We start from the raw sequence: 27,495 nt of genomic DNA, 5'->3' as shown, positions 1-27,495 counted from the left end.
CATTAAATATGTTTTCTTATGTGGGAATCCATGTGGACAGTCTTCTTAATTTTACTCTGTTGATTTGGTAAGTAAAATATTAATAATTTCATTTTTTTCCATATATGAGTAATTTGGACAAGTACATTTTTCTAGTGAATTTATATCTTACAGCTTCTGTTGTAATTTGCTATTTACGCTTTTCTTTTTATGATTCATTTATAGCAGAATTTGAAGAACTCTGTATAGAATCTCACTCTTTCCCATCGAGTTTTATATAAGCACTTTGGAGTAAACATATTTTCTGATACTATCACAAATTTTATCATTAATGCACAAAATACTGTGAAGTTACATGACCACACCTATTCAGATTTTTTGAGTAGGCTTTTCCACTCTTAGTTTTAAGTCAACTGCACCATAGTGTTTGTTGTAAATTAAACATCTTGTTAGAAAACTTAAGAGAATATCACTAAATAAAATTACTGATTTTTAATTTTTTCCTCTAATTATATTAGTCTCAACAAGGCAAACCATTAAGAAAGGATCGGTCTGCAGAAGAAACGTTTCAGCTCTCTCGATGGACACCTTTTATCAAAGATATTTTGGAGGTAAAATTAATTAAATTTTATTTATACCCTGAGTGCCCTTCTGTACAATATTTTTTACTCTTTGTATATTTATCTGTCAGTCTGAGCATATCTATGGGTCAGGAATTATCTGCAGTACTGGGAGAGTTCACAAAAGAAGGCTGTATCTGGTGTTAAGGGAGGAAAGGAAACTCTTGAAGATTCTCTCCTTAAAGACTGCAAATTCATACCACTGACTGACTCAAAATAAATTAAAAAAATAAAGTACAAACATGCTTTATGAAAAAAACTCTGTTTGAAATAACTATATGTAGCAGAAATATAAATAATTTAGTTGAATGAAAGTTCAACAAAATAACATTTGTTTATGACCACTATTAGAAAGTGTTAGACTCCAGTATTCTTGGAAATGTATTTGTGATTAAAATGTAAACCTCCAATGGAATATTACTCAGCCATACAAAGAAACGAAATTGAGTTATTTGTAGTGAGGTGGATGGACCTAGAGACTGTCGTACAGAGTGAAGTAAGTCAGAAAGAGAAAAATACCATATGCTAACACATATATATGGAATCTTAAAAAAAAATGGTTGTGAAGAACCTGGGGCAGGACAGGAATAAAGACGCAGATGTAGAGAATGGACTTGAGGACACGGGGAGGGGGAAGGGTAAGCTGGGACGAAGTGAGAGAGTGGCATGGACTTATATATACTACCAGATATAAAATAGATAGTTAGTGGGAAGCAGCTTCACAGCACAGGGAGATCAGCTTGGTGCTTTGTGACCGCCTGGAGGGGTGGGATAGGGAGGGTGGGAGGGAAACACAAGAGGGAGGAGATATGGAGATATATGTATATGTATAGCTGATTCACTTTATTATAAAGCAGAAACTAACACACCACTGTAAGGCAATTATACTCCAGTAAAGATGTTAAGAAAAAAATGTAAGCCTCACTATAGTTTGCTTTTATAGTCAACAGATGGCTGATGCCTTTAGTACTGTTTACTTTTAGAAAGTAATACTCAATTATAGGAAATTAGAAAATGAACTAATAAAAATCACATTATGAGCTCAATAAAGTCATGACATTGATTCTTCAGTCATAATCAGATAGTTCTATTTATTCTAATTTGCCTTTAGCTTTTAAACTTTAATTTCTACTTTCCTATGGAAACTAATTGTGTACAATTTATTCCTATGATTTTTCTGTTTTACTTGACTAATTCTATGTCATTCACACATGCTTAATATAGATGAAAAGTTTAAAGAGTTTAGACTTTTTTTTCTGCAGCATAAGTTGTTTTTTTTTTCCTGATCCATAACAAGGATATAGAACTAAGTAGTTTTTCTTTGCTAGTATTTTAAAAATAAGAATTGACCTTCTCAAACCCTTTAACAAGAATTTGCATATTAAATTCAGAAAACCCACTTTTACCTCAGGGGCAGTCTATGGCCTTCAGGGTTTCTCCTGAAACTTGGTTTCTTCACATCTTGCAGTCTTATTGAAATATTCTAGGACTACTGAGTACCTTGTGCCCATTCCTTGTCCATTCCTACTTATTGATACCATTTGTACAACCATGCTCTAATGCAGTGGTCTCTAAACTTTCTTGATCATGCACACTTAATCATAATAGATGTGATCAGGAGCCTAGAGTATATGATTATTTATTTATAAACTATATAAATTCTGTATTGATAAAATACTATGTGTACAGTATATACAATTACACAAAAATATATAATAAAATATTAACCCTAAAAAGAAGGAAAATTTTAAAAATGAAATGAAAAGGAAAGCCTTGCTCATCCCATTGGCTTGTCTTGAATACACCTAGGCCACATTCTGTTTTAGAGCCACCGCTATGAAGGGCAAGGCCTGGACTCCAGTAGCCTAAGAGGTCTGTCAGGATTAAGATGGTATTTAGAAACCCCCAGCACTGGGCTTCCCTGGTGGCACAGTGGTTAAGAATCTGCCTGCCAATGCAGGGGACACGGGTTCAAGCCCTGGTCTGGGAAGATCCCACATGCTGCGGAGCAGCTAAGCCCATATGCCACAACTACTGAGCCTGTGCTTTAGAGCCCGTGTGCCACAGCTACTGAAGCCCATGTGCCTAGAGCCCATGCTCCGCAACAAGAGAAGCCATCGCAATGAGAAGACCGTGCACTGCAACGAAGAGTAGCCCCTGCTCACCGCAACTAGAGAAAGCCCGTGCACAGCAAGAAAAGACCCAACACAGCCTAAATAAATAAATAAATAATAAAATAAATAAATTTATTTTTTAAAAAAGGAACCCCTAGCACTCTAAAGATAAAGATCCTTATAAGGTACCTGGAATTCTCACACCAAAGTGGGAACCCTCCAGATGAAGAAATACAGGCATGCAATAAATATTAGTTTAATAAGTAAATGATTTCATTAATTTTTGTAGCAATTAAGATTTGTGAGTTTCAAAAAGAGGGTTAACCTTATTTTATTAAATATATATCCTTATGTTCCTTAATTGTAAACACAAGTTTTGAGTTTTATGTAAAACAAACAAAATCCTGGAATTTACAATATTTTCTTGATGGTTTTGATTCTTTTCTTTCCTAGGATGCCATTGATAATAGATTAGATTCAAAAGAGTGGCCATATTGTTCCCAGTGTCCAGCAGTATGGAATGGCTCAGGAGCTGTAAGGTAAAACCTATAAATGAAAGCCAGTGAAATTTTCACTATGAAATTACAGACTAATAACTGAAAAGGTACACAGATATTCCTGTATTGGTAACTTCTTGAAGCATATAGTCACTTAAAAGGCAGTTTTTCTTTAACTGTAACCTGTTTTAGATGAGTCCAGATAAGCAATGTGAAAATGTGCCTTATTATAAAAGAAACTTTCATGAAACTAGAGAAGAATTTCTCCACTCATCTTTTTTTTTCTTCACATTAGCAGAGGACATAATCCTCTTTGATGATTTTTTTGGTGATAAAATATTTGAGACATTCAGAAAGCTATAGACAATATTATAATGCATACCCTATACCTATACTCAGTGCCCAGCTTAACAAATGAATCATAAATACAGTTCAAGCTTCCTATATATCACTCTCTGATTTTTATTCTCCCTTTCTTCACTATCCTGAATTTGGTGTTTACCATTCACCTGTGCATCTTTATACATTTTCTACATATATCTGTATTCTAAATTATGTATAGAGTTGTGTTTTGCGGGATTTTTCTCTTGGTCTTTGGCTTTTAGCAGTTTAACTATGATGTGTCTAGGCGGAGTTCTTTTTGTGTTTATTCTACCTGGGGTAGTTGAGTTTTCCTGGATCTACAAGTTAATATTTTTCATCAAATTTTGGGAAGTTTTCAGTTGCTGTTTCTTCAAATTTTTTTTCTGCCTGTTTCTCTCTCCCTCTTCTTTTGAAACTCCATTACTCATGTGTTGGAAAGTTTGACTTTGTCTCATGGGTCACTGAGGCTGTTTACCTTTCTTCCACCTTTTTTCTTTCTGTTCTTCAGATATGCTAATATCTATTGATCTTCAATTCTTTGATTCTTTCTTCTGACATCTCAAATCTGCTATTGAGCCCATCTAGTGAATTTTTCATTTCAGTTATTGTGCTTTTCACATTTTGAATTTCCATTTGCTTCTTTTTTAGTTTCCATTTCTCTTCTGAAATTCCCCATTGATTAACATAGTATCAGCATGCTTTTCTTTAATTATTTGATCATATTTATAATAGATTCTTCAAAGTCTGCTAATCCAACATCTGGATTCACTCAGGGTCAGTTTCTATTGATGGCTTTTTTCCAACGTGTGGGACACACTTTACTGTTTTCTTACATATCTACTAATTTTTGCTTGAAAGTTGGATCTTTTAGATACTGTACTGTAGCAACTCTAAATTGTTCTTTGTTTTAGTAACTTGTATGGACTTAAGCTGTGGGATCACTGCCCCCTGCAGTTTAGCCACTGATGTCATTGCAGGGGTTTTTAATTTTAAATTTAATTTTTTTGCTTGGTTCCTAGTGGTTGCCCTATGTCTGAATAGTTTAGAGGTCAGCCAGTTACCTGGGCAGAGGTTGTGTTTAGACACCTCACGCCTTCCATCATCTGCTGATCAATCCGAGTGTGGGTTAAGAACTGCATTACAAGTCAGAGTCAGTTCTTGAGTCTTCCCCCGACCACCACCACCCTTCTTTTTTTTCCTATTCTTTCCCTGGGCTTTCTCTGGCTTGTCCTGGCACAAGCACAATTTGGCAGTCAGCTAAGGATGTGGGGAGAGTTTGTCTTTGTCTGCTTTGGCTTTCGTACGTTCAGGATTTCCCCATTAAATTTCTGGCTGATGTGCCACGTATCCCATACTGGGATCAAGATGTTGTGCTACCAGAGCTGCAGGTCTTCCTGTTCTAAACCAGGTCTGCCATTTTTAACTAGCAAAGCTGCAGGATTTTGTACTCCCTTCGCTCCCTACCTTGAATCAAGTCTTCCATCTCAGGCAGTAAAGTTGGTGGTTTTCTCAGCCAGCCTCAGGTCAGTAAAGCTATAGTTTTTGCTGACTGAGTTGGAAGAACAGTGCAGGTTGAGTGTAGCCTCAGGCTAGACGGTCACGTAGTCACTACCACCATTCTTACCAATATGCTAACATATTTTTTAAGAGTAAATGCTTCTCAATTTGCTGTTTGCCTGTGGTTGATTTCCAAGTGACCTGAACTGGTTTTTCCCCCCACAACTTCATCCAGGTTTATACTTGTTTTCTTGGAGGGCAATCTTCTGACCATCTTATTCCACCATGACCACAAGTTGTCTTTGACTGTGTTTTTAATCTTAATATACATGGTGTCATCTTGTATGTGTCCTCCTGCAACTTCCTTTTTAAATTTCCCTCAACATTATGTTTGTGAAATTTATCCCAAATTGATAACATGCATAAATTTTCACTGCTGGTTGGTGTATTCTTATGTGAGTATCACAGTTTATTCATGTATTTTCCACACAAAGGAAATTTAGGCTGTGTCAAAACTGGCAGCATTACAAACAATATGCAATGAGCATTCTTGTACATTTACGTGTGTTTGAGTATTTCTCTAGGGTGATTCTCTTGGTCTGAGGACTTTTTCTTTAGTTTTATTTTTCCCTTTTCTCCTGGTTTGGAAGTTATATAGCCTTTTTGTACTTTTGTAGCTATTATCCTTAGAATTTTAGTACACTTCTTTGACTCAACAAAGTCTGAGATTAGTTATCTTTGCCCTTCTCATGAACAATACAGAACTTTAGAACAACTTAATTCAAACTACACACCCTTTAAATGTTCTCTTGTTTTCACCTTATATCTTTTTTATTTCCCAAATTAATGATGAGCATTATTATTTTTTTAGTTGTGTGTGCATACTAACCAGTTATATTGCGCACCACTTCTGCTTTCATCCCTTTTTTTAAAAATTAATTTTATTTTACTTTTGGCTGCGTTGGGTCTTTGTTGCTGCACACAGGAGTTGCAGTGAGCGGGGTCTACTCTTTGTTGTGGTGCACAGGCTTCTCATTGCAGTGGCTTCTTTTGTTGTGGAGCATGGGCTCTAGGTGCGTGGGCTTCACTAGTTGTGGCATGCGGGCTCAGTAATTGTGGCTCATGGGCTCTAGAGCACAGGCTCGGTAGTTGTGGTGCACGGGCTTAGTTGCTCCATGGCATGTGGGATCTTCCCGGACCAGGGATCCAACCTGTGTCCCCTGCATTGGCAGGTGGATTCTTAACCACTGCACCGCCAGGGGAGTCCCTTGCATCCCGTTTTTTGGGCTCATTTGTTTTCTTTTCTGAAATATATCCTATCCTTTAGAAGTTTCTTCAGTGTGAGTCTGTTGGTGGTAGGGTCTCTGTGGTTTTGTCTGTCTGAAAATGTCTTCATTTTGTCATTGTTCTTATATGATAGCTTTGAATTTCTAGGCTCATGTTAATTTTCACTCAACACTTTGAAATGTTATTCTCCTGTTGGGAAGGTGTGTGTATGGGGATGGGGTGTTTTCAGACAGTTTTGTCGTACTTTTATAGGTAATTTGCCTTTTCTCTCTGGTGCTTTTTGTGTTTGGTATTCTGTACATTTCCTGTGCTGTGTCTACCTGAGGGTTTATTTTTATTTCTTTCCTTGGGATTCAGTGTGTTTCCTAAAATCTGAAGTTTCATATCTTCCATAAATTCTTCAAATATTGCCACTTCTGCAGTCTTGGTTTTATTCAAACATCTCATTTTATCTTCATGCCTCATAATCCCTCAAGTTTTAATATTTCTTTTACTTTTTGTGTTTCCTTTTGGAAATTTTTCTTTGGATTTAGTTTTCAATTCTTTAGTTCTTTCTTAAATTTGTGCCTAATCTGCTGAGTAAACTGTATATATGTATATATTTTTTGAGCTTCTATGTTCATTGACTTTACTTTTCCTTTATTTTAGAAGTTCTCCTTGTTTCTTTTTCAAATATGCTTGGACTTCTTTGTTATTTTGTCATGCTTTTTGTTCTACTTTATTATCATTTATCATTTTCAACATACTTAATTTTAGACTATTTTTTACTAAATTCAACATCTGACATTCTTTGGGGTCTAATTTTACTGCTTTTTCATTTCCACAGACACTTATGCTTGCTTATTTCCTCATGTGCTTCATAATTTTGGATTCTGAACTTATTTCAGTAGCCAGGATTGAGAGTGGGTACCTTCAGAGAGGTTTTGCATTTGCTTCTGCCAAGGTTAGAGACTTTTTTCTTTTGTGTGTTAATTTCTCAGTTGGGGTTCCCCAGCCTATGAAGGTAGTGTAAATTAGAGCTCTCACGAGACAGGCCTGTGTTGAATTATCAGGCAAGAAGCTTCTTTGTCATCTCCCCTTGCTTTTGAGTGTGTCCTGACCTTATGCTGGGGTGTCACCTCCCCATCTCTACCTTGCACAATATCCAAGACTTTGTCTTCTGTGTTCATTAAACAGGGAAACACCCAGACCCCTTGTTTGCTAAGATTAGACTAACACTGTAAGGCAGAGCAAGCCTCAACTCAGTTTACCACTCTAGTTTTTAGTTTCCTTTGTGCTGCTGCTGGCCCTTGAAGATTGCTCTTACTTGTTTACTTTCAGCTATGCTTTTAAAAAGATGTTTGCTCTTATTTTAACCAATGCCTCTAGGTGCTTTCTAGAGTGAGATTTTCAGGATACAGGGATTTAATCATTATTTATGTGTCTTTCAGAGTGTAAAACCACTAGCACAGTGTCTTACACATTTATGTGAAACAAATTAAATGTAATCCTATTGTCCTAAAATTGCTATTCAGAAATTTAAAAATCGTTACAATCACATCATCATTTTGAGCAATATTAATTCCTTTTCTTTTGCTTTCTTACTTTATTTCACTCTCTTTGGAAAGTTTTTAAACCAAGGTTGTACTTTTAGTATGTCCTTGATTTATTTTGTATGGGAACCAAGAGTGTATCTTGTTCCTGTTTCATCTTTCAAAGCAAACTACTAAGTGTCTTTACTATTTCTGTTGTTTACTACCTCGTCGTTCCTTAAGATGGCAGATGGAAATTACCATCCAAAGGCTAGACTGAGAACATTATTAAAAGTTTACCATGGACTTCCCTGGTGGCACACTGGTTAAGAATCCGCCTGCCGGGACTTCCTTGGTGGCGCAGTGATTAAGAATCTGCCTGCCAATTCAGGGGACACAGGTTCGAGCCCTGGTCCTGGAAGATCCCACATGCCGTGGAGCTACTGAGCCCGTGTGCCACAACTACTTCAGCCCGCGTGCCTAGAGCCTGTGCTCCACAGCAAAGAGAAGCCACCACAATGAGAAGCCCGCGCACCACAACAAAGAGTAGCCCCCGCTCGCTGCAACTAGAGAAAGCTCTCACACAGCAACAAAGATCCAATGCAGCCAATAAATAAATAAATAAATAAATTTACTTAAAAAAAAGAATCCCCCTGCCAATGCAGGGGACACGTGTTCAAGCCCTGGTCTGGGAAGATCCCACATCCCATGGAGCAGCTAAGCCCATGCACCACAACTACTGAGCCTACGCTCTAGAGCCCACGAGCCACAACTACTGAAGCCCGTGCGCCTACAGCCTGTGCTTCACAAGAGAAGCCACCGCAATGAGAAGCCCATGCACCGCAATGAAGAGTAGTCCCCACTCGCCACAACTAGAGAAAGCCTGCGTGCAGCAACAAAGACCCAGTGCAGCCAAAAATAAATAAATGAATTTATTTTTTAAAAAAGTTTACCGTGATATCCTACATTGCAGGGTCTTAGAGGTCATCTAGTATATGGTTTCCAAAGTGGGTAATAAGGTGATCTGTTGGGTAGTATTTTTATACTAGAAAAAGGAGAAATTAAGCTTTATTAGTATATACTAGTACACATATATAATTTATAAACTAATATATATTTTTAATAGATGTACATGTTTATTTTAAAATATTTATTTACTTTTCAAATAAAAGCTCAGAATTTTTACCAGTGGGGTATGGGAACAAAAATAGTGGTTTCTATGACCTAGGGCAGTACTACCCAATACAACTTTCTTGCAGTGATGGAAATGTCCTATATCTGCACTGTCCTATATGATAACCACTGGCCACATATCATGACTGAGAAACTGAATTTTTAATTTTAGTTAATTTAAATTTAAATAGCCTCATGTGGCTAGTGGCTGCTATCTTGGCCAGTGCGCAGATCTAGAGCAATCTAAGGGGGGAAGTAGTAGAAATTGTAGTTCTATTTGTTTAGTGCTTTCCTAGTACTAGATTCCATACTTAGTGTATTCTGTACATTATTTCATTTGATCTTGAAAACAACCCTTTAGGTTTAGAGAGAGGTTAAGGAACTTGCTAAAAATCATAGAGAATTAAAAAGAAGCAGAATCAGAGTTGAAACCCAGGTGGCTCTCTTTTTTTTTTTTAACAGCATTATTGAGTTACAATTGACTTCATAACGTATATTTTTAAGGTATACAACTTGATGTTTTGATACATATACATTGGGAAATCACCACAAACTAGTTAATATATCCATAATTACCTTTTTTTCCTTTTTTTTTCTTTTCCTTCTTCTGTGGCATAAAGACTTAATTTAAGATCTATCCTCTTAGCATATTTCACATATACAGTACAGTTTTGTTAACTATAGTCACCATGCTGTACATTAGATCTCTAGAACTTACTCATCTTGCATAGCTGAAACTTTGTGCCCTTTGAGCAACATTGCCTCTTTTTCCTCTCCACCCATTCCCCAGCAACCAACATTGTATCCTCCACTTCTATCAATTTGGCTTTTTTATTTTATTTTATTTTTTTATTTAAAACCAGAACATTTATTGCGTGACTAGTCATTGAAGTCCTTAAGACGAACTGGTTGCTGCAACAGCTGCCCTCTTGGACTTAGGTGTTTTTCCTTCACGGAACCCATGCCTGAATCTGTGGTATACAATTTTTAGGTTCCTCATTCGACCAGTCCGGGTGGTACTTCGTCTTTTAGCTTTAGCACTCCAGTTATACTTTCTCTTCCACTTGGCAGGATAGCCACATTTGCCACAGGTCGACTTCTGAAGGTGGTAGGCCGTAGAGCCACAGCGGCGGCACAACATGTGCGTCTTATTCCGACGCTTTCCAAACAATGACGTTCCCTTCATCATCTCGCTTCTGCCGCCAAGACCAAAGAGCAGTTTGACTATTTTAGATTCCACATATAAGTGAGATCATGCAGTCTTTCTGAGTCTGGCCTTTTTCACTTAGCATAATATCCTTCAGGTTCATTCATGTTGTTGCAAATGGAAGAATTTGCTTCTTTTTTAAGCCTGAATAATATTCCACTCTCTATATATACCATTTTTTTAATCCATTGATGGACATTTAGGTTGTTTTCATATCTTGACTATTGTGAATAATACAGCAGTGACCACAGGAGTGCAGATATGTGTTCGATATCTCCTATGATCATACTTTACTAGTAGAGTTCCAGCAAGGGACGTTCTGGTACGACGTCAGCTCCAAAGCAGCACCTGTGCCTCCCTCACCCCCTCTATGTCTTTAAAACCCTATTGTCTCAATGCCACCCCCGCCCTTTTTTAACTTCAGGAAGTCATAGATTTTCAGGTATACTATGTCTTTATCTGAAATAAATAAGACAGGGCCTTAGCTCTATTTTATAGGTAAAAGTGCTGAGCTAGATTATGAGTCATTTGTTCAAACTCTGTAGATCAAAACTGAACTTAAAGTGGGGCTGTCCTGCCTGGCCCTTGATGCTCCAGTCATACCATAGTTAAGTCATTTCCTTAAAATCAATGCAGCTGGTGCCAAATTTGAGTTTGCTTGAGTTGGGCTCTTTTAAAAGACTAAAAGCAGTATGGCTTTGGAAATATTTTTAATGTGTTTGTGTTTATTTTTTAGTGCTCGGCAGAAACCCAGAGCTAATTATTTAGAGGATCGAAAAAATGGGTCTAAGCTGATTGTTTTTGTAATCGGAGGAATTACATACTCTGAAATGCGTTGTGCTTATGAAGTATCTCAGGCACATAAATCCTGTGAAGTTATTATTGGTAAGACTTGTGTTTTCCTCTTTTCTGTTTTTTTAAAACAAACTCTAAATGCAAAAATATATATGTAAAACTTTATCTTGTAATTTACATTTAGGACTAAATTGTTGAGTGCAAAAAAGTATTTTTTAAATCATAGTGTATTTTATCTGATATACCAGAGTTTTTTCCTGGTTGACTTTTTTGATTTTTTTTTTAATTAAAATTCTGATTTTGAGAGAATGAGCTTCAGAAATATTATATTCTTTATAATCTTTATAATATATATTATATAATGTATTATATATTATATATATTCTTTATAATATTCTAAATATTACATAAAGAATATATCCTTTAAAATATTACATCCTATCCTTTTCTTGCCCTCATGATTAAATAATTTTTGAAACATACATTTCTACTACAGAAATATTTTGTAATTTTTTCTGTCTGTGGACCTGACATTGGCCAGGCCTGTATGGAATTTAGTTTTAAGAGTTTCAGTCAAAGCCACTGATACTGAAACTCTCCTGACCCGTGGAGGTGCCGCGTTTATACGCCAAGCCTCGATCTGCGGCACTGCTTAACAGTTCTCTGTGACTGAACTCACAGTGCCTGTTGCTGTTTTGTCAGGAGGACAGACTAACCTCCAGTTTTGGTCTTCAGTTTATCAATATATAGCACAAAGTGGACAAAGCTGTAGGAGTGGACAGTGTTTTTGAAGGGTTACTGAGTGTGCTCAATGAAGAGGAAGGATTGAAATACTGTAGTTCAGGCAGATTTCAGGAAGGCATCCTATAGAAATTTTAAGTTGCCCCAAGCTACTGCACTTTGCATATTTGAAGGACAGGACAATATAATTAGCCAAGGAAAATTGATTTAACTGCTGGCCTCTGAAAATTTCTCTTTTCCTCTACCAGGTTCCACGCATATTTTAACACCCAAAAAGCTGTTGGATGATATAAAGATGCTGAATAAACCCAAGGATAAAGTCTCCTTTATTAAAGATGAATAGCATTTTAGCGGGGAAGGGATTTGGAGATTCTTATTAATTTGATCAACTAAAGTAGATCAAGACATTGTGGCTGTCATGTAATTTAAAAAATGTAAATATTTTAAGGAATAATGACTTTTCAAATATATTTCTTAAGGGACTGTTTATGATTGCATATCATTGGATTTGCCTTTTTGTGATACGCGGGCCTCTCACTGTGGTGGCCTCTCCCGATGCACAGGCTCAGCGGCCATGGCTTACGGTCTTCCCGGACCGGGGCACGAACCCATGTCCCCTGCATCGGCAGGCAGACTCTCAACCGCTGCGCCACCAGGGAAGCCCTGGATTTGCCATTTTTAATTTAAATATTGTTGCTGCTTTATAGATGATGAGAAGAAACGTTAAAATGCTTTCTAAAAGGAAATATTTTCAGCTTTGGAACAGAATATATTACAGTTATGGGTAATTTTTCACAGCCACCTATGTACATACTAATTACTTATTAGATACTTATCTGTCTAATGCTGAAGTATAGTTTTTTGGGAAAGAATGATTTTAAATGAAAAGGTTGTAAAAGTAAAAACTGTGAACTTGTATGTATGATAGAATGATTTCCTATAAGTGCAGTTTTCCTTTCAACTGAGATTCATAACTTCTTTTATATGTAAAGTAATTTAGTCATTAATAGGAATAGAATGATTTCACAGCATATACTGTTGCTAGATACTTCTGAAGAACACAATTTTGTATAATTCTGAATAATGTATGTTAAATTAGCAAACAAAAATAATCATGAACATTCTAAGAGAAAATAAATATATACTTACAAAAATTATCTCTGTTTTTTTGGCAGGGAGGAAGGGGAAATTGGGAAATTTTAAAGTTCTAAGTCAGAGAATTACAAAGAAGAAGAAGAATGCATCATAATCTTCCCACCAACATAACTCCCTTTGACCTAAGAAAATAATAATGTAATCTTTGTATATGGTTGGATAATGTAAGGATATGTGTGCACATGTGTTACACAAAGGGAACACCTTCATTTCAAATCTTTCCTTTTACCTGGCCTCATAGTGTTCTATTATAGAGTGGGCTGTAATTTATATATCACTCGTCTTCAGGGTTTTGCTCTTACAAATAATGCGGCATTGTTTGGGTACATACCTGTGCAAACTTACACAAATATTTCTATAATATAAATTTCTAGCAAGGACATAGCTGTCTAAAGTATTTGTGCTTTAAAATACTGATAGATATCACCATTTAAAATTTTTATGTAGGGACTTCCCTGGTGATCCAGGGGCTAAGACTCCACGCTCTCAATGCAGGGGGCCTGGGTTCAATCCCTGGTCAGGGAACTAGATCCTACATGCTGCCATGCTGCAACTAAGTGTTGGCATGCCACAACTAAAAGATCCCCCACACCACAACTAAAAAGGCCCCGCACACAGCAACTAAAGATCCCACGTGCCACAACTAAGACCCGATGGAGCCAAATAAATTAATTAATTAAATAAATAAATACTAAAAAAATAAAATTTTTATGTAGATCAATCCATCACTTTTCCTGTGTGGCTTGCAAATTTATGTTGTACTTAGAAATATCTTTGCACCTGAGATTGTAAATTCACCCATCGATCTTCTAGAGCATTTTGATAGGTTCATTTTATTTTTTACAGGTAACTCTTTTATCCATCTGGAATTGGTTTTAGTATGAGAATGTGTGCTAGATATTGTCTCTTAGCACTTGGCATTATGTCCCATGCCTCCCCATTCCATACCACAGGGGATGAAAGCTAAAAAGGAAGTTTTGCAGACTCAAAGGTAAGTGGGGTTCTGAACAGGTTAGATTCTGCCAACGACTTGCATTTGGTCAAGTTTTGAAGTTAGAAGGGAGGCAGAGGCCATCTGCTGCAGCTGTGCCAATGGACAAGCAAGTTGCTGCCGACAGGAGTTGTTTGTAGCAACCAGACTCCACATTTTAGTGTCTCTCACCTGCTTCATGGGTATGAGGCAATGCTGGTGGCAACTGGTGGCATTAACTTCCTGTTCTCTGGATCAGATGGTGATATGACCTTGAATCTAAAAATATGGCCCCTAGTTTCTGCCCTTACAGCTTTTTCCATGAGTTTTAAGGACTTAATTCTCTATATGTTAAAACACTTCTTGAAATATCTAGAGGAGTTTCTGTTCTCCCGTGAACCCTGACTGATACAGTATTTAACAGAGATCCATCCTTATTTCTTTCTAAATAGTCAGATACTATACCAAATTTTATTGGGTAATCCCTCTTTCCCCAACTGAACTGAAATACTACCTTTCTCATAAACTAAGTTTGTATTTTGGTCTATTTCTGGATTCTGTTTTATTGACTTATAGTTTGTATCTCTTTTTCTCTATTTTATTTTTTTTAATTTTTATTGGAATATAGTTGATGTACAATGTTGTATTAGTTTCAGGTGTGCCGCAAAGTGAATCAGTTATACATATACCATTCTTTTCCCATATAAGGCATTACAGACTATTGAGTAGAGTTCCCTGTGCTATACAGTAGGTCCTTATTATGTATTTAATATAGAGTTGTGTGTATATGTCAGTCCCAGGCTCCCAGTTTATTCCCTATTTTGATTCATGGTGTGTTAATATGTGGACGTAATCTCTGTTCCTCCCATACCAAAATTACCGTTATTTTTCAGAATTCCCTGGGTATTACATTTTTTAAAAATGAACTTTAGTCTCGTTAATACCAAAAGTTATTCTGATATTTTCATTAGGTGTACAGTAAATTTATAGGTTAATTTAGGGAAAATATGACCTTAAGAATCATTATTTTCTTTATATAGATCCTGCATATCGCCATAATATTTTTCATGGTTCCATGTGAATTGGATCTTCTATTATGCTTTTCAAACAGATGTTTTTTAATTAATTAATTTATTTTTTTGGCTGCGTTTGGTCTTCATTGCTGAGCGCAGGCTTTCCTTTTAGTTGCGGCGAGCGGGGGCTACTCTTCGTTGCAGTGTGCGGGCTTGTCATTGCGGTGGCTTCTGTTGTTGCGGAGCACGGCTCTAGGCGCGCAGGCTTCAGTAGTTGTGGCGCGCGGGCTCTCGAGTGCAGGCTCAATAGTTGTGGCGCACGGGCATAGTTGCTCTGCAGCATATGGGATCTTCCCGGACCAGGGATCAAAACCGTGTTCCCTGCATTGGCAGGCGGATTCCTAACCACTGCGCCACCAGGGAAGCCCTGGATTTTTTTATATATAGGAAGGTTTCTGTTTTTGATATATTAATTTTAGAATTTGATATTTTACTAAGTAATGATAATAAAATAATAATGTGCAAATGCTTACTTTGTGCTTTATATGTGAGGCACTGTTTTTAAGTGTTTATATTACCTCATTCAGTCTTCTCATTTAATCCTGTGAGGATAGGCACTATTATCATCTCTATTTTAAAGCTGAGAAAAACAAAAGGCACAGAGAGGTAATACAGTTTAACCTGGATGACATGTATATGTGGAGAGGAAAGGTGACATTAATAAACAGCTCTCTTTGTTTTTTTTTAATTGAAGTATAGTTGATTTACAATGTTGTGTTAATTACTGCTGTACAGCAAAGTGATTCAGTTATACATATATATGCTTTTCTTTTAATGTATTCTTTTCCATTATGGTTTATCATAGGATAGTGAATATAGTTCTCTTCGCTATACATACTTGTTGTTTATCCATTCTATATGTAAAAGCTTAACGTCTGCTAACCTCAACCTCCCACTGCATCCCTCCCCCAACCCCCTGCCCCTTGGCAACCACCAGTGTAACAAACAGCTCTCTTTGAGACTGAGCATGAGAACAGTACATTGCCAGTGAGAGGGTTAATTTTTTGGTGTCTGCATTTTATCTGAGATCTTTGTATGCCTTGGTAACTATCTGTCCAGGGTTAGTACATGTGTGGAACAGAGATTCATAGTAATCCAATGCCCTGTGACAAATGGAGCTAAGAGTGTGATGACAGCAAACATTGGTCCATTCATTCAATCACTGCACACCTCAGTGATCACTCTGCCCTATCACACTGATAGGAGATCCTTTGAGGCCTACATTTTAGGCCTCAAATTTCACATACATTTTAGGCTTAGAGTTGGAGAGACCCTTTGTTTCCTAAATTTCTTACTGGATTTGAAGACATAAGAGGTCATCACACATAAATTCCTACTATAAGCTGATTCCTTACCCCACTCCACCCTCGGTAGAATGAGCAGTTACAGATTCTGGTATCAAGACCTTGAAAAAGACTTTTTTCGTTGTTGCTCCTAACTGAAACGATTTACTATCTCTGAAGCACATTTTTACTTCCTTTCAAACTTTAGTTTTTGCCACACTAATAGGTAAAATTATATTTCATTATTTTGATTTCTTTTATTATGAGTTAGGAATAACACATTTATTTTTAAGGAAATATGTGTTGATTTTGATTTTTAAGAATCAGAGGTCCATTTTTTGTTTCATTTTAGCACATTGTGTCCCCCATTTCTTGCAGTTTTGGTGTTTTCTCTAGGAAGTCATCTTCATAAGTTTGTGTAATAAGTAAAATACTTCTGGGGTGAAGACCAAGTTTTCTCTGCATTTTTTTTAATCCTTCGTTGCCTTGAGTCAAACTAGTATTTCAGTCTGTTCCTCCATCTCTCTACTTTGGCAAGATCTTCTGCAATAGTTCTAATCATTTGATCAGTAGTTTGTTTCAAAATGGTTGCTGTCCTTAGGGCATGATCCAAAGACGAGTTTAAAATCTACAGAGGAAAAGTCCACACGTTTTAGTTACATAAATTTACTACTGCTTCTGTTAATTGGGTTCCCTCATTATTGAACATTGCAAAGTGGAATTTTTGGAGTATTCTGTTTTCCACCCAGTCTATTTCTGTTTTTGAGGCTTGGTTTCCTAGGAAACCAGTCTGAGATGGAATATATTTTGTAGAGAAAGGGACAGAAAAAAGACCAACACGTGACTGATGAGCATGAATCAGAGGGTGAAGTCAGCAACCTGCTGGGCTGTTTCCCTGCTGTGGAAAAAGAGATCCGTGACAAAGAAGAAAAGCTCTTGGGGGGAGGGGCATTGAAGGAGATTTAGGGGCCATAACCACTGAGAGGGCACCCAGGGATGCAGCACATGCTGTGGCAGCATTTGAAAGTAACCTGATTGAAAATAGGAATCTACTGATAGCTCTAACCCCAGTGTCCCTGGAACAAACTTGTGAGCGGCATGCCTTCAGGTCTGCGCCAGGGAATCCTGTAGCTGAGGCACCACCCAAAAAACGTTTTCTCCAGGAAATATCCCTTGGAACCAATTTAGGAATAATACAAACCATGTGGCTGCTCAGGCTGTCTTTATGTTAGTGCTGAGCACAAGTTGTTTTAGCAGAGCATTTTCTGATGCTCTCATACTATAATAATTTAAAAGCCATCAGTTTTGTGGTCATCAAGACCAAACTTACAAGCTGCAAAGATTCTAGAGTGTTTTTTTCTAAGTCCTCACCTCAGATTCCGTTTCTTCGATACCGGTAAAGTTGCTTGAGGATGTGCTTTCAGAAATCCTGCAGGAGTGGGAATGGGGTGAGGGTGTAGCAAGGTCTGAACTGTAAAAAAGGCAAAAGCACACTGATACTTGTATAAAGTGCCATCCTCAACTCTGTGGTCCAGTAGTGGCTGTGTGTGTGGGCGTTGGGGGGGGGCGAGGAGTTTGTGCTCCCTCTGCCCAAGGACACACAACCAAGACACAAACCCAAGAACTCCCCAGTGGCTACATTCATACACACTGCACTGCACTGTGGTAGTGAGTAGTGGGGTTCAGACTGAGTGAGTGTGACTCCACACAGCCTGAACTCTGGTCACTCAGCTACACTGTCGATTCTGCCTCCCAAGTAGCTCTTGAATACTAGACTTCTCTCTTTCCTTTTCTACCACCCTTGACTAAGCTGCCATCATTCCACCTGGATTACTGTACTAGCCTCTTACTTGGTCTCTGTGCTCCAATCCTTGACTCCTCTAATCCATTCCCTCTCCCTTAGTAGTTAGAGTGATTTTTAAAACACTGGAAAACTTTAAAAAACACTCTGGTTAAAAAATCTCATTGGCTTCCCATTATACCTAAGAGTCTGAAATCCTTCATGCAGCTGACAAGCCCCTGCACAGCCTGGCCCTGCTCATCTCACCACCCCATCTTTCCCCCACTGCCTCTCCCTCTTTTAGGCTCCAGCTACATTGTTTCTGAACTTGCCAAGGGCTTTTCCACACCAGAAGGCTCTCTTAGACTGGCATGTTCTTCTCTCTTACTCCCCCATCCCCTTGCTACTTCACTCATCCTTTGGAACTCAGCTTCCCTAAACCCCCAAATTAGGTAATAGCACTCTGTATGCCCCCTTTTCCTCTACCAAAAAAGTAAGGGCAGGGACAGAAGTTGACTTTGTCACTGTGTCCTCAGCACCTGCGCAGTGTCCTGCTATTGACACTCAAGTATTTGTTGAATGAATAACTGAATGATTGAAATATTAGCCAGACTTAGGTTTGAATCCTGGCTCTACTACTTATGATCTAGGTGATCTTGGGCAGGTGATCTAATGCACTAAGTGCATTGCATGCATCCAAACAATGGGTAGCCATTTTGTTAATCATACTTACTCTCCTGGTATGAGTTCACATTCATCATGAGAGGATTTTGAATTTGCACTCTGGAAACAGATCCATTTTGGTTTTGAATGAGCTGAAAAGTGTTAGCTCTGATCAGATTCAGAGCATCAAAAATGATCCCCAAATGGTGGATATATGGGTATCATTCCCTGAACTTTTCTGTATGAATGAAATCTTTCATAAAATTTTACTAAGTAAATAAAACTAGGGAACACGGAAAATAGCCATCGAGTATTCTGAATTCAAGAAAAGAAATTCAACATTTAAAAGGAGTTTTATTAGCAGACAAGAGACCAGAACACGGAAAATAGCCATCGAGTATTCTGAATTCAAGAAAAGAAATTCAACATTTAAAAGTTTTATTAGCAGACAAGAGACCAGGACTCTAGGTTCCCTTGGTGCTAGCTGTGTGACCTGGGCATGTCTACGGGCTCAACTTCTTCATCTGGCAAATGGAGGGATAATATTTTCCAAGAGTTTGAACTGAATGGATTTCTGAAGTCCTCTCCACTTTAGGAGCAAGGATTCTAGGAGTCAGAAACTAAATTATGTTACTAAGACAATTCCAGAAAATAGAGACTAAACAGAGAAGAAGATAAATGTCACCATGGAAGACAAGAAGAATGCCAGGGGAAGGAAGAGAAGGAAGTCAATAGCCAACAAATCTGCCTTCTCTGTCGCTGAGGCTCTCTTCTCCCCCTTCTCTTGCCTCTCCTCCTCTCTTCTCTATCTTCCCCTCTTTCTCCTTCATTCTTCTGTCATATCCACTGGTCTCTAGTAGCTTGGCTTCACTCCCCCTCAGGAGGGTCCCATTTGACAAAGGAACAGGGAGAGACACGGAAGGCAGGGCAGAAGTCAGAAAGTCCAAATTTAGTCATGCTGTACCCAGACTTAAGTCATGACGAACAGAGGCACTAATGAGCTCAGTCTTAACCCCTTGGTCACCTCCAAATATAGTTGTGGATTTTATTTGAAACATAGAAATTCAGAGTTGGAAAGGGTCATAGGGTCATCTGGTCCAGTTCTCATAGTCTACAGATTACAACATCCTGACAAAGTACATTGCCTCTCAGTCTACAGGTGGGACTCACGACCTCCTGCAATAGCCCGCTCCATTTTCTGTCCATTCTGGAGGTTCCTGTCTAACACCGAGCAAAAGATGCTTCCCTGGGACTTCTACCCTCTTGGCCACTATATGTTTACTAATGGAGTTCAAGATCACATTTCAAGTGACTCAGTTGCTTTCTTCATTCGTATGTTGGAATAAGAGGTCTCGTGGGCTGTAGACCCCAAAACCAAGGCAGTAGTAAAGAAATCTGTCTGTTGCTTCTTCAGAGTCTTAGGGACTGTCGTCTCAACAGAACACATCCAACTGGACGATCTGGCAGCTAGGGGTGAGTAGGGGAGACATAGCTGAGGTCAGCCAGATAAACACCATTCTTTAGTCTTGGACATTGGCAGTTGTGAAAGGTCAGAAACATTCTCTCTGGTGCCCTGTCCCCAGTGATGGAGAGAAAGCGCTCTGAAGGTATGAACTCACCCATGAGGAAAGGATGTCAGAGAACCAGACACAGCTGTCGTTCAGAAGCAAGAGAAGGGTGTACCCTTCCCTCCTTTGTGTTCCCTTAGCACACTCTGTGCTCTTAGCTCTTATCACATTTTTCCATGAACTTTCCTTATTTGGGTAGGAGTTCCTTTCTCTCAATAGGTTGTAAACTCCTTGGGAGGAAGGAGCCATGTTTGTTTGTTTGTTTGTTTGTTTTTGCGGTACATGGGCCTCTCACGGTTGTGGCCTCTCCCGCTGCGGAGCACAGGCTCCGGATGCGCAGGCTCAGTGGCCATGGCTCACGGGCCCAGCCACTCCGTGGCATGTGGGATCTTCCCGGACTGGGGCACGAACCCGTGTCCCCTGCATTGGCAGGCGGACTCTCAACCACTGCGCCACCAGGGAAGCCCAAGGAGCCATGTTTTATTCATCTTTATAAATAAATGTTTGTGGGATTTTACTTAGTTCCAAAGACAGCAAAATTTTGCATTGAAATTAGCAATATGATGTTTAAGGAGTGTAAAATAGTCTATTTATGTGCTGAATTTTAGTGGGGATAGATCTAAAGCTTTTGCCCCTTCTGAACAATAACAATAATAATGGCAGTTATTCAGTCAGTTACTTGTTCAGCAAATATTTATGACTTGTTACCAACTTACACTGGTATAGCACTTAGTAACTTTCAAAGTCCTTTATTGCTAGGATTGCATATCTCCCAGTCCCAGCCCAGCCTCTTGCCATCCAGGTGTCGGGCTGGATGTGCAAGTGTCAGATGAGTGCTAGAGACCTGGCGGCAGACTAAACAGGGCAGGGGCTCCCCATATGGAAGCAGTGGCTGGTATGATGTAGGTCTCCCATGCAGGGAGATTAGGTTGTGTACAAAGATGGGATCTTGCAGATGTACTTACAAGGTGAAGAATATTTATTTTCATTTAAATAACAGAGCTGGGCAAAGGCACTTCTTTTGCTGTGATTAAAGAAATTCTGTCCCGGGGTGTTGAATATGTAATGAAATTCTAAAAAGAAAAGATTAAAAATACAACTCATTGCCTGGGAGCAACAGCTGCCCCCATTTATGCCTTGTTTTCTGAGGCGGCCCAGTCACTCTCACCTTTAGATAATGCTTTACCGCAGACTCTCGGGAGTTACAAATCTTAGTGCTTCAGTTCTCACATTTATTACTCTGCAGTCCAGTCCCAGAAGCAGAATAGCAGCTGAATCCTGTATCAGAACCTGAAAAAGCCCAAGTTACACAAAGGAAGTGTGAGGTTTTTTTATTATAGTCCTAAAATATGCTCTGGAGAGTAGAGCTCTGATCGTGCAAGGTATGCATTAGGTCCCAGAGTGTTCAATTTCCCCAAGGGGAAGTTTACCAAGGGGGGTTGCCATCCTAGGGGTGACATTTGGACTCCCCTTATGACAACTGAGAGATGTTTTGATAGAAAACAGTTCTGATAGGAAAGTCTTAAGATTTGCCTAGCACATGTAGGTGTTTAGTAAAGGTCCTCTGAATGGATGGATCTGTGAGAATTTCGTCCATTGAATTATCAGACGATCTTGCATTTGTAGTTATTTTTCCAGATTAGCCCTGATACATCCACATTCTCTTCTTAGACCCTGCGGTGGCGAAGAGCTTGTGTTTTGTCATCCAGGCAATTGGAAAGATGGTTTTCCTCACATCACGTTCATGAGTCCATATGGGAACTTGAATCATAGCTTTGCCCTCATCAGTACCACAGAGAGGCTAGCAGTAGAGAGCATGTGTGTCTGGTGCAGGTCTGAGTCTTATTCGGTAGGCTGTGGGCAGTGGAGTTTTCCAGGTTAGGCCAGAGTGTGGGAGCATGGGCCCGGCAGGTGAGCACATCACACTTGGGTGTCCAAGCAACGTCTTAGCTCCAGGAGAGACGAGGCTTGGGGACAAAGCTTCTGCCAATGCTACCTGCCTTGCTGCACTCATGATTACACTCATTTGTAACATTATCTTCCAAAGTGTAAATCACAAATGGAATGAGCTCTAGGAAGGATGTTTTCTTTCCCAAATCTCAGTCAATGGTCATTGAATGCCTTCTAATCCAGAAGTCAAGGAAATTACAAATAGAGGAAGAAGGAGCTACACTCTGGGAAGGTTGTGTTGTACAGGAGAAAGGACATGGGTTCACATAGGCCTGATTTGCAGCCTGGCTCTGCCACTTATTGGCTATATTGGTTGACAGTATGTCCACAAATTCTTTAACATGCTTTTCAAAGGATAGAGCCTAATTCCTCTCTCCTTGATTGTGACAACTCACAATTTAGTGACTTGCTTCTAACAAATAGAATAAAGTGGTAACGATGGTGTATAACTTCCAAAATTAGGTCATAAGAGACATTGAAACTTCCATCTCAGTCTTTCTCTTGGATCACTTGCCTGGGGGAAGCTGGCTGCCCTGTCTTAATGACACTCAAGCAGCCTTTTGGTCCACATGGTGAGGAACTGAGACCTCCTGCCAGTGGCCATGTGTGTAAACAATCTTGGCAGCAGATTCTCTAGCCCTAGTCAAGCCTTCAGATGATGGCAGTATTGGCCGACATCTTGACTGCAGCTTCATGAGAGACCTTGAACCTGAACCACCCAGCTAAATGGCTCCCAAATTCCTGACCTGCAGAAACTATGAGATAGCAAATGTTTGTTGTTTTGAGCCATTAAGGTTTGGGATACATCATTACACAGCAACAAATAACACACCAGGCTCTTTGACCCTGGCAAGTCACTTAATTTCTCCAAGCCTCCATTTACTTATCTATAAAATAAAGATTGTAATTCCTACCTTACAGGGGTATTATGATAGTCAAGTGATGTACACTATATGTCAACCATTCTCAGTTCTTTAATTTCAGAACACTCTTACTTACACTCTTAAAATTGAGAACCCTAAAGAGCTTTTGCTTATTATAGTTTTTATCATATAATATATGAAATTTTTTATACCTGTAGTAAAAATCCACCCTCCCCTTGCATTGCAGAAGAGCCATCATACAACATTCAGTCAACTGAATGTGGCTTGGTAGAGAGGTATTTATAAATTTCAAGTCATTTTTGCTGTGTAGAATCATTCAGATTTTCCTAAGACTAAATGGGCAGTCTCAAAGCTTTTTCTTTTTTCAGAATTTTAAACTGAAGCATTTAAAAAATACTTTGTCATTTAAAAACAGTAATAATCACTTCATGTTCACAAAATAACATTTTTTATGAAAAATAGCTACTTTTGAAAAAAAATCAGTGAGTAAAATGGCAGTGTTTTACGTTTTGGCAAATTTCTAAAACATCTAGCTTAGGGACTTCTGGGAAGATGGCGGAAGAGTAAGACGCGGAGATCACCTTCCTCTCCACAGATACACCAGAAGTACATCTATGCGTGGAACAACTCCTACGGAGCACCTACTGAACGCTGGCAGAAGACCTCAGACCTCCCAAAAGGCAAGGAACCCCCCACGTACCTGGTTAGGGCAAAAGAAAAAACTAAACAGAGACAAAAGGATAGGGACGGGTCCTGCACCAGCGGGAGAGAGCTGTGAAGGAGGAAAAGTGTCCACACACTAGGAAGCCCCTTCGCAGGTGGAGACTTTGGGAGGCGGAGTGGGGGAGCTTGGGAGCCGCGGAGGAGAACACAGCAACAGGGGTGCGGAGGGCAAAGCGGACAGATTCCAGCGCAGAGGATCGGGCCGACCGGCACTCACCAGCCGAGAGGCTTGTCTGCTCGCCCGCCGGGACGGGCGGGACTGGGAGCTGAGGCTCCGGCTTTTGTCGGAGCGCCTGGAGAGGACTGAGGTTGGCGGTGTGAACACAGCCTGCAGGGCGTTGGTGCGCCGCGGCTGGCCAGGAGAGAGTCCGGGGAGGGGTCTGGACCTGCCGAAGAGGCAAGAGACTTTTACGTCCCTCTTTGTTTCCTGGTGCACGAGGAGAGGGAATTAAGAGCGCTGCTTGAGAGGGCTCCAAGGACGGGCGCGAGCCGCGGCTAAGATTGCGGAGCCCAGAGACGGACATGGGACGCTGAGGCCGCTGCTGCCGCCGTCAGGAGGCCTGTGTGCGAGCACAGGTCACTAGCCACACGCCCTTCCGGGGAGCCTGTGCAGCCCGCCGCTGCCAGGGTCCCGGGATCCAGGGACGGCTCCCCCGGGAGAGCGCACGGCGCCCTCAGCCTGCAGCGTCATGCCGGCCTCTGCCGCTGCAGGCCCACCCCGCACTCCGTGACCCTCCCTACCCCCCGGCCTGGGTGAGCCAGAGCCTCCGAATCAGCGGCTCCTTTAACCCCGTCCTGTCTGAGCAAAGAACAGACGCCCTCCGGCGACCTACACGCACAGGCCGGGCCAAATCCAAAGCTGAGCCCCTGGGAACTGTCAAAACAAAGAAGAGAAAGGGAAATCTCTCCCAACAGCCTCAGAAGCAGCGGATTAAAGCTCCACAATCAACTTGATATACCCTGCATCTGTGGAATACCTGAATAGACAAGGAATCATCCCAAATTAAGGAGCCCTGTGGATGAAAGGCTCTTGGGGCTGCAGCCAGGAGTCAGTGCTGTGCCTCTGAGGTGGGAGAGCCAACTTCAGGACACTGGTCCACAAGAGGCCTCCCAGCTGCGCATAATATCAAACAGCAAAAATCTCCGAGAGATCTCCATCTCAACGCCAGCACCCAGCTTCACTCAACGACCAGCAAACTACAGTGCTAGACATCCTATGCCAAACAACTAGCAAGACAGGAACACAACCCCACCCATTAGCAGAGAGGCTGCCCAAAATCATAGTAAGTCTACAGACACCCCAAAACACACCACCAGACGTGGACCTGCCCACCAGAAAGACAAGATCCAGCCTCATACACCAGAACACAGGCACTAGTACCCTCCACCAGGAAGCCTACACAACCCACTGAACCAACCTTAGCCACTGGGGACAGACACAAAAAACAACAGGAACTACGAACCTTCAGCCTGCAAAAAAGGAGACCCCAAACACAGTAAGATAAGCAAAATGAAAAGACAGAAAAACACACAGCAGATGAAGGAGCAAGATAAAAACCCACCAGACCTAACAAATGAAGAGGAAATAGGCAATCTACCTGAAAAAGAATTCAGAATAATGATAGTAAGGTTGATCCGAAATCTTGGAGATAGAATGGACAATAGAATGGACAAATTGCAAGAATCAGTTAACAAGGACCTAGAAGAACTAAAGATGAAACAAGCAACAATGAACAACACAATAAATGAAATTAAAAATACTCTAGATGGGATCAATAGCAGAATAACTGAGCCAGAAGAACGGATAAGTGACCTGGAAGATAAAATAGTGGAAATAACTACTGCAGAGCAGAAAAAAGAAAAAAGAATGAAAAGAACTGAGGACAGTCTCAGAGACCTCTGGGACAACATTAAACGCACCAACTTTCGAATTATAGGGGTTCCAGAAGAAGAAGAGAAAAAGAAAGGGACTGAGAAAATATTTGAAGAGATTATAGTTGAAAACTTCCCTAATATGGGAAAAGAAATAGTTAATCAAGTCCAGGAAGCACAGAGAGTCCCATACAGGATAAATCCAAGGAGAAATACGCCAAGACACATATTAATCAAACTGTCAAAAATTAAATACAAAGAAAACATATTAAAAGCAGCAAGGGAAAAACAACAAATAACACACAAGGGAATCCCCATAAGGTTAACAGCTGATCTTTCAGCAGAAACTCTGCAAGCCAGAAGGGAGTGGCAGGACATATTGAAAGTGTTGAAGGAGAAAAACCTGCAACCAAGATTACTTTACCCAGCAAGGATCTCATTCAGATATGATGGAGAAATTAAAACCTTTACAGACAAGCAAAAGCTGAGAGAGTTCAGCACCACCAAACCAGCTCTACAACAACTGCTAAAGGAACTTCTCTAGGCAAGAAACACAAAAGAAGGAAAAGACCTACAATAATGAACCCAAAACAATTAAGAAAATGGGAATAGGAACACACATATCGATAATTACCTTAAATGTAAATGGACTAAATGCTCCCACCAAAAGACACAGATTGGCTGAATGGATACAAAAACAAGACCCATATATTTGCTGTCTACAAGAGACCCACTTCAGACCTAGAGACACATACAGACTGAAAGTAAGGGGATGGAAAAAGGTATTTCATGCAAATGGAAACCAAAAGAAAGCTGGAGTAGCAATTCTCATATCAGACAAAATAGACTTTAAAACAAAGACTATTAGAAGAGACAAAGAAGGACACTACATAATGATCAAGGGATCGATCCAAGAGGAAGATATAACAAATGTAAATATTTATGCACCCAACTTAGGTGCACCTCAATACATAAGGCAAATACTGACAACCATAAAAGGGGAAATCGACAGTAACACATTCATAGTAGGGGACTTTAACACCCCACTTTCACCAATGGACAGATCATCCAAAATGAAAATAAATAAGGAAACACAAGCTTTAAATGATACATTAAACGAGATGGAGTTAATTGATATTTATAGGACACCCCTTCCAAAAACAACAGAATACACATTTTTCTCAAGTGCTCATGGAACATTCTCCAGGATAGATCATATCTTGGGTCACAAATCAAGCCTTGGTAAATTTAAGAAAATTGAAATTGTATCAAGTATCTTTTCTGACCACAACGCCATGAGACTAGATATCAATTACAGGAAAAGATCTGTAAAAAATACAAACACATGGAGGCTAAACAATACACTACTTAATAATGAAGTGACCACTGAAGAAATCAAAGAGGAAATCAAAAAATACCTAGAAACAAACGACAATGGAGACACAACGACCCAAAACCTGTGGGATGCAGCAAAAGCAGTTCTAAGGGGGAAGTTTATAGCAATACAAGCCCACCTTAAGAAGCAGGAAACATCTCGAATAAACAACCTAACCTTGCACCTCAAGCAATTAGAGAAAGAAGAACAAAAAAACCCCAAAGCTAGCAGAAGGAAAGAAATCATAAAAATCAGATCAGAAATAAATGAAAAAGAAATGAAGGAAACAATAGCAAAGATCAATAAAACTAAAAGCTGGTTCTTTGAGAAGATAAACAAAATAGATAAACCACTAGCCAGACTCATCAAGAAAAAAAGGGAGAAGACTCAAATCAATAGAATTAGAAATGAAAAA

The 27,495-nt window shown here is 39.6% G+C and overlaps 3 protein-coding genes across 3 annotated transcripts in view; 1 reads left to right on the top strand and 2 right to left on the bottom strand.

Annotated features, from left to right (window-relative positions):
- The window catches only part of STXBP3 (syntaxin binding protein 3), a 57,148-nt gene extending 41,698 nt beyond the window's left edge, over nt 1–15,450 (top strand). The window contains exons 16-19 of the mRNA XM_060139473.1: nt 498–590; nt 3,167–3,252; nt 10,985–11,133; nt 12,033–15,450. Of these exons, the coding sequence (XP_059995456.1) occupies nt 498–590; nt 3,167–3,252; nt 10,985–11,133; nt 12,033–12,127 (423 nt within the window). The 3' untranslated portion in view covers nt 12,128–15,450. The remainder of the gene's footprint in view (nt 1–497; nt 591–3,166; nt 3,253–10,984; nt 11,134–12,032) is intronic.
- LOC132514568 (large ribosomal subunit protein eL37-like) lies at nt 9,909–10,339 on the bottom strand. The gene has a single exon (XM_060139474.1). The coding sequence runs from the start codon at nt 10,228–10,230 to the stop codon at nt 9,937–9,939; it is 294 nt and encodes a 97-aa protein (XP_059995457.1). The 5' UTR covers nt 10,231–10,339; the 3' UTR covers nt 9,909–9,936.
- An 858-nt stretch (nt 15,451–16,308) lies between the features above and the next one.
- The window catches only part of AKNAD1 (AKNA domain containing 1), a 40,488-nt gene continuing 29,301 nt past the window's right edge, over nt 16,309–27,495 (bottom strand). The window contains 5 exon segments of the mRNA XM_060139471.1: nt 16,309–16,893; nt 17,637–17,736; nt 18,779–18,860; nt 21,242–21,396; nt 21,470–21,566. Of these exon segments, the coding sequence (XP_059995454.1) occupies nt 16,762–16,893; nt 17,637–17,736; nt 18,779–18,860; nt 21,242–21,396; nt 21,470–21,566 (566 nt within the window). The 3' untranslated portion in view covers nt 16,309–16,761.

Source organism: Lagenorhynchus albirostris, chromosome 2, assembly GCF_949774975.1.
Source record: "Lagenorhynchus albirostris chromosome 2, mLagAlb1.1, whole genome shotgun sequence".
NCBI lineage: Eukaryota > Metazoa > Chordata > Mammalia > Artiodactyla > Delphinidae > Lagenorhynchus > Lagenorhynchus albirostris.
Note: the sequence above shows the minus strand (reverse complement) of the source record. Positions and strands in the feature narration are given on the sequence as shown.

Bases quoted from the DNA above. Each gene is read 5' to 3' on its own strand.
- LOC132514568 (XM_060139474.1), bottom strand. From the start codon at position 10,230: ATGATGAAGGGAACGTCATTGTTTGGAAAGCGTCGGAATAAGACGCAC.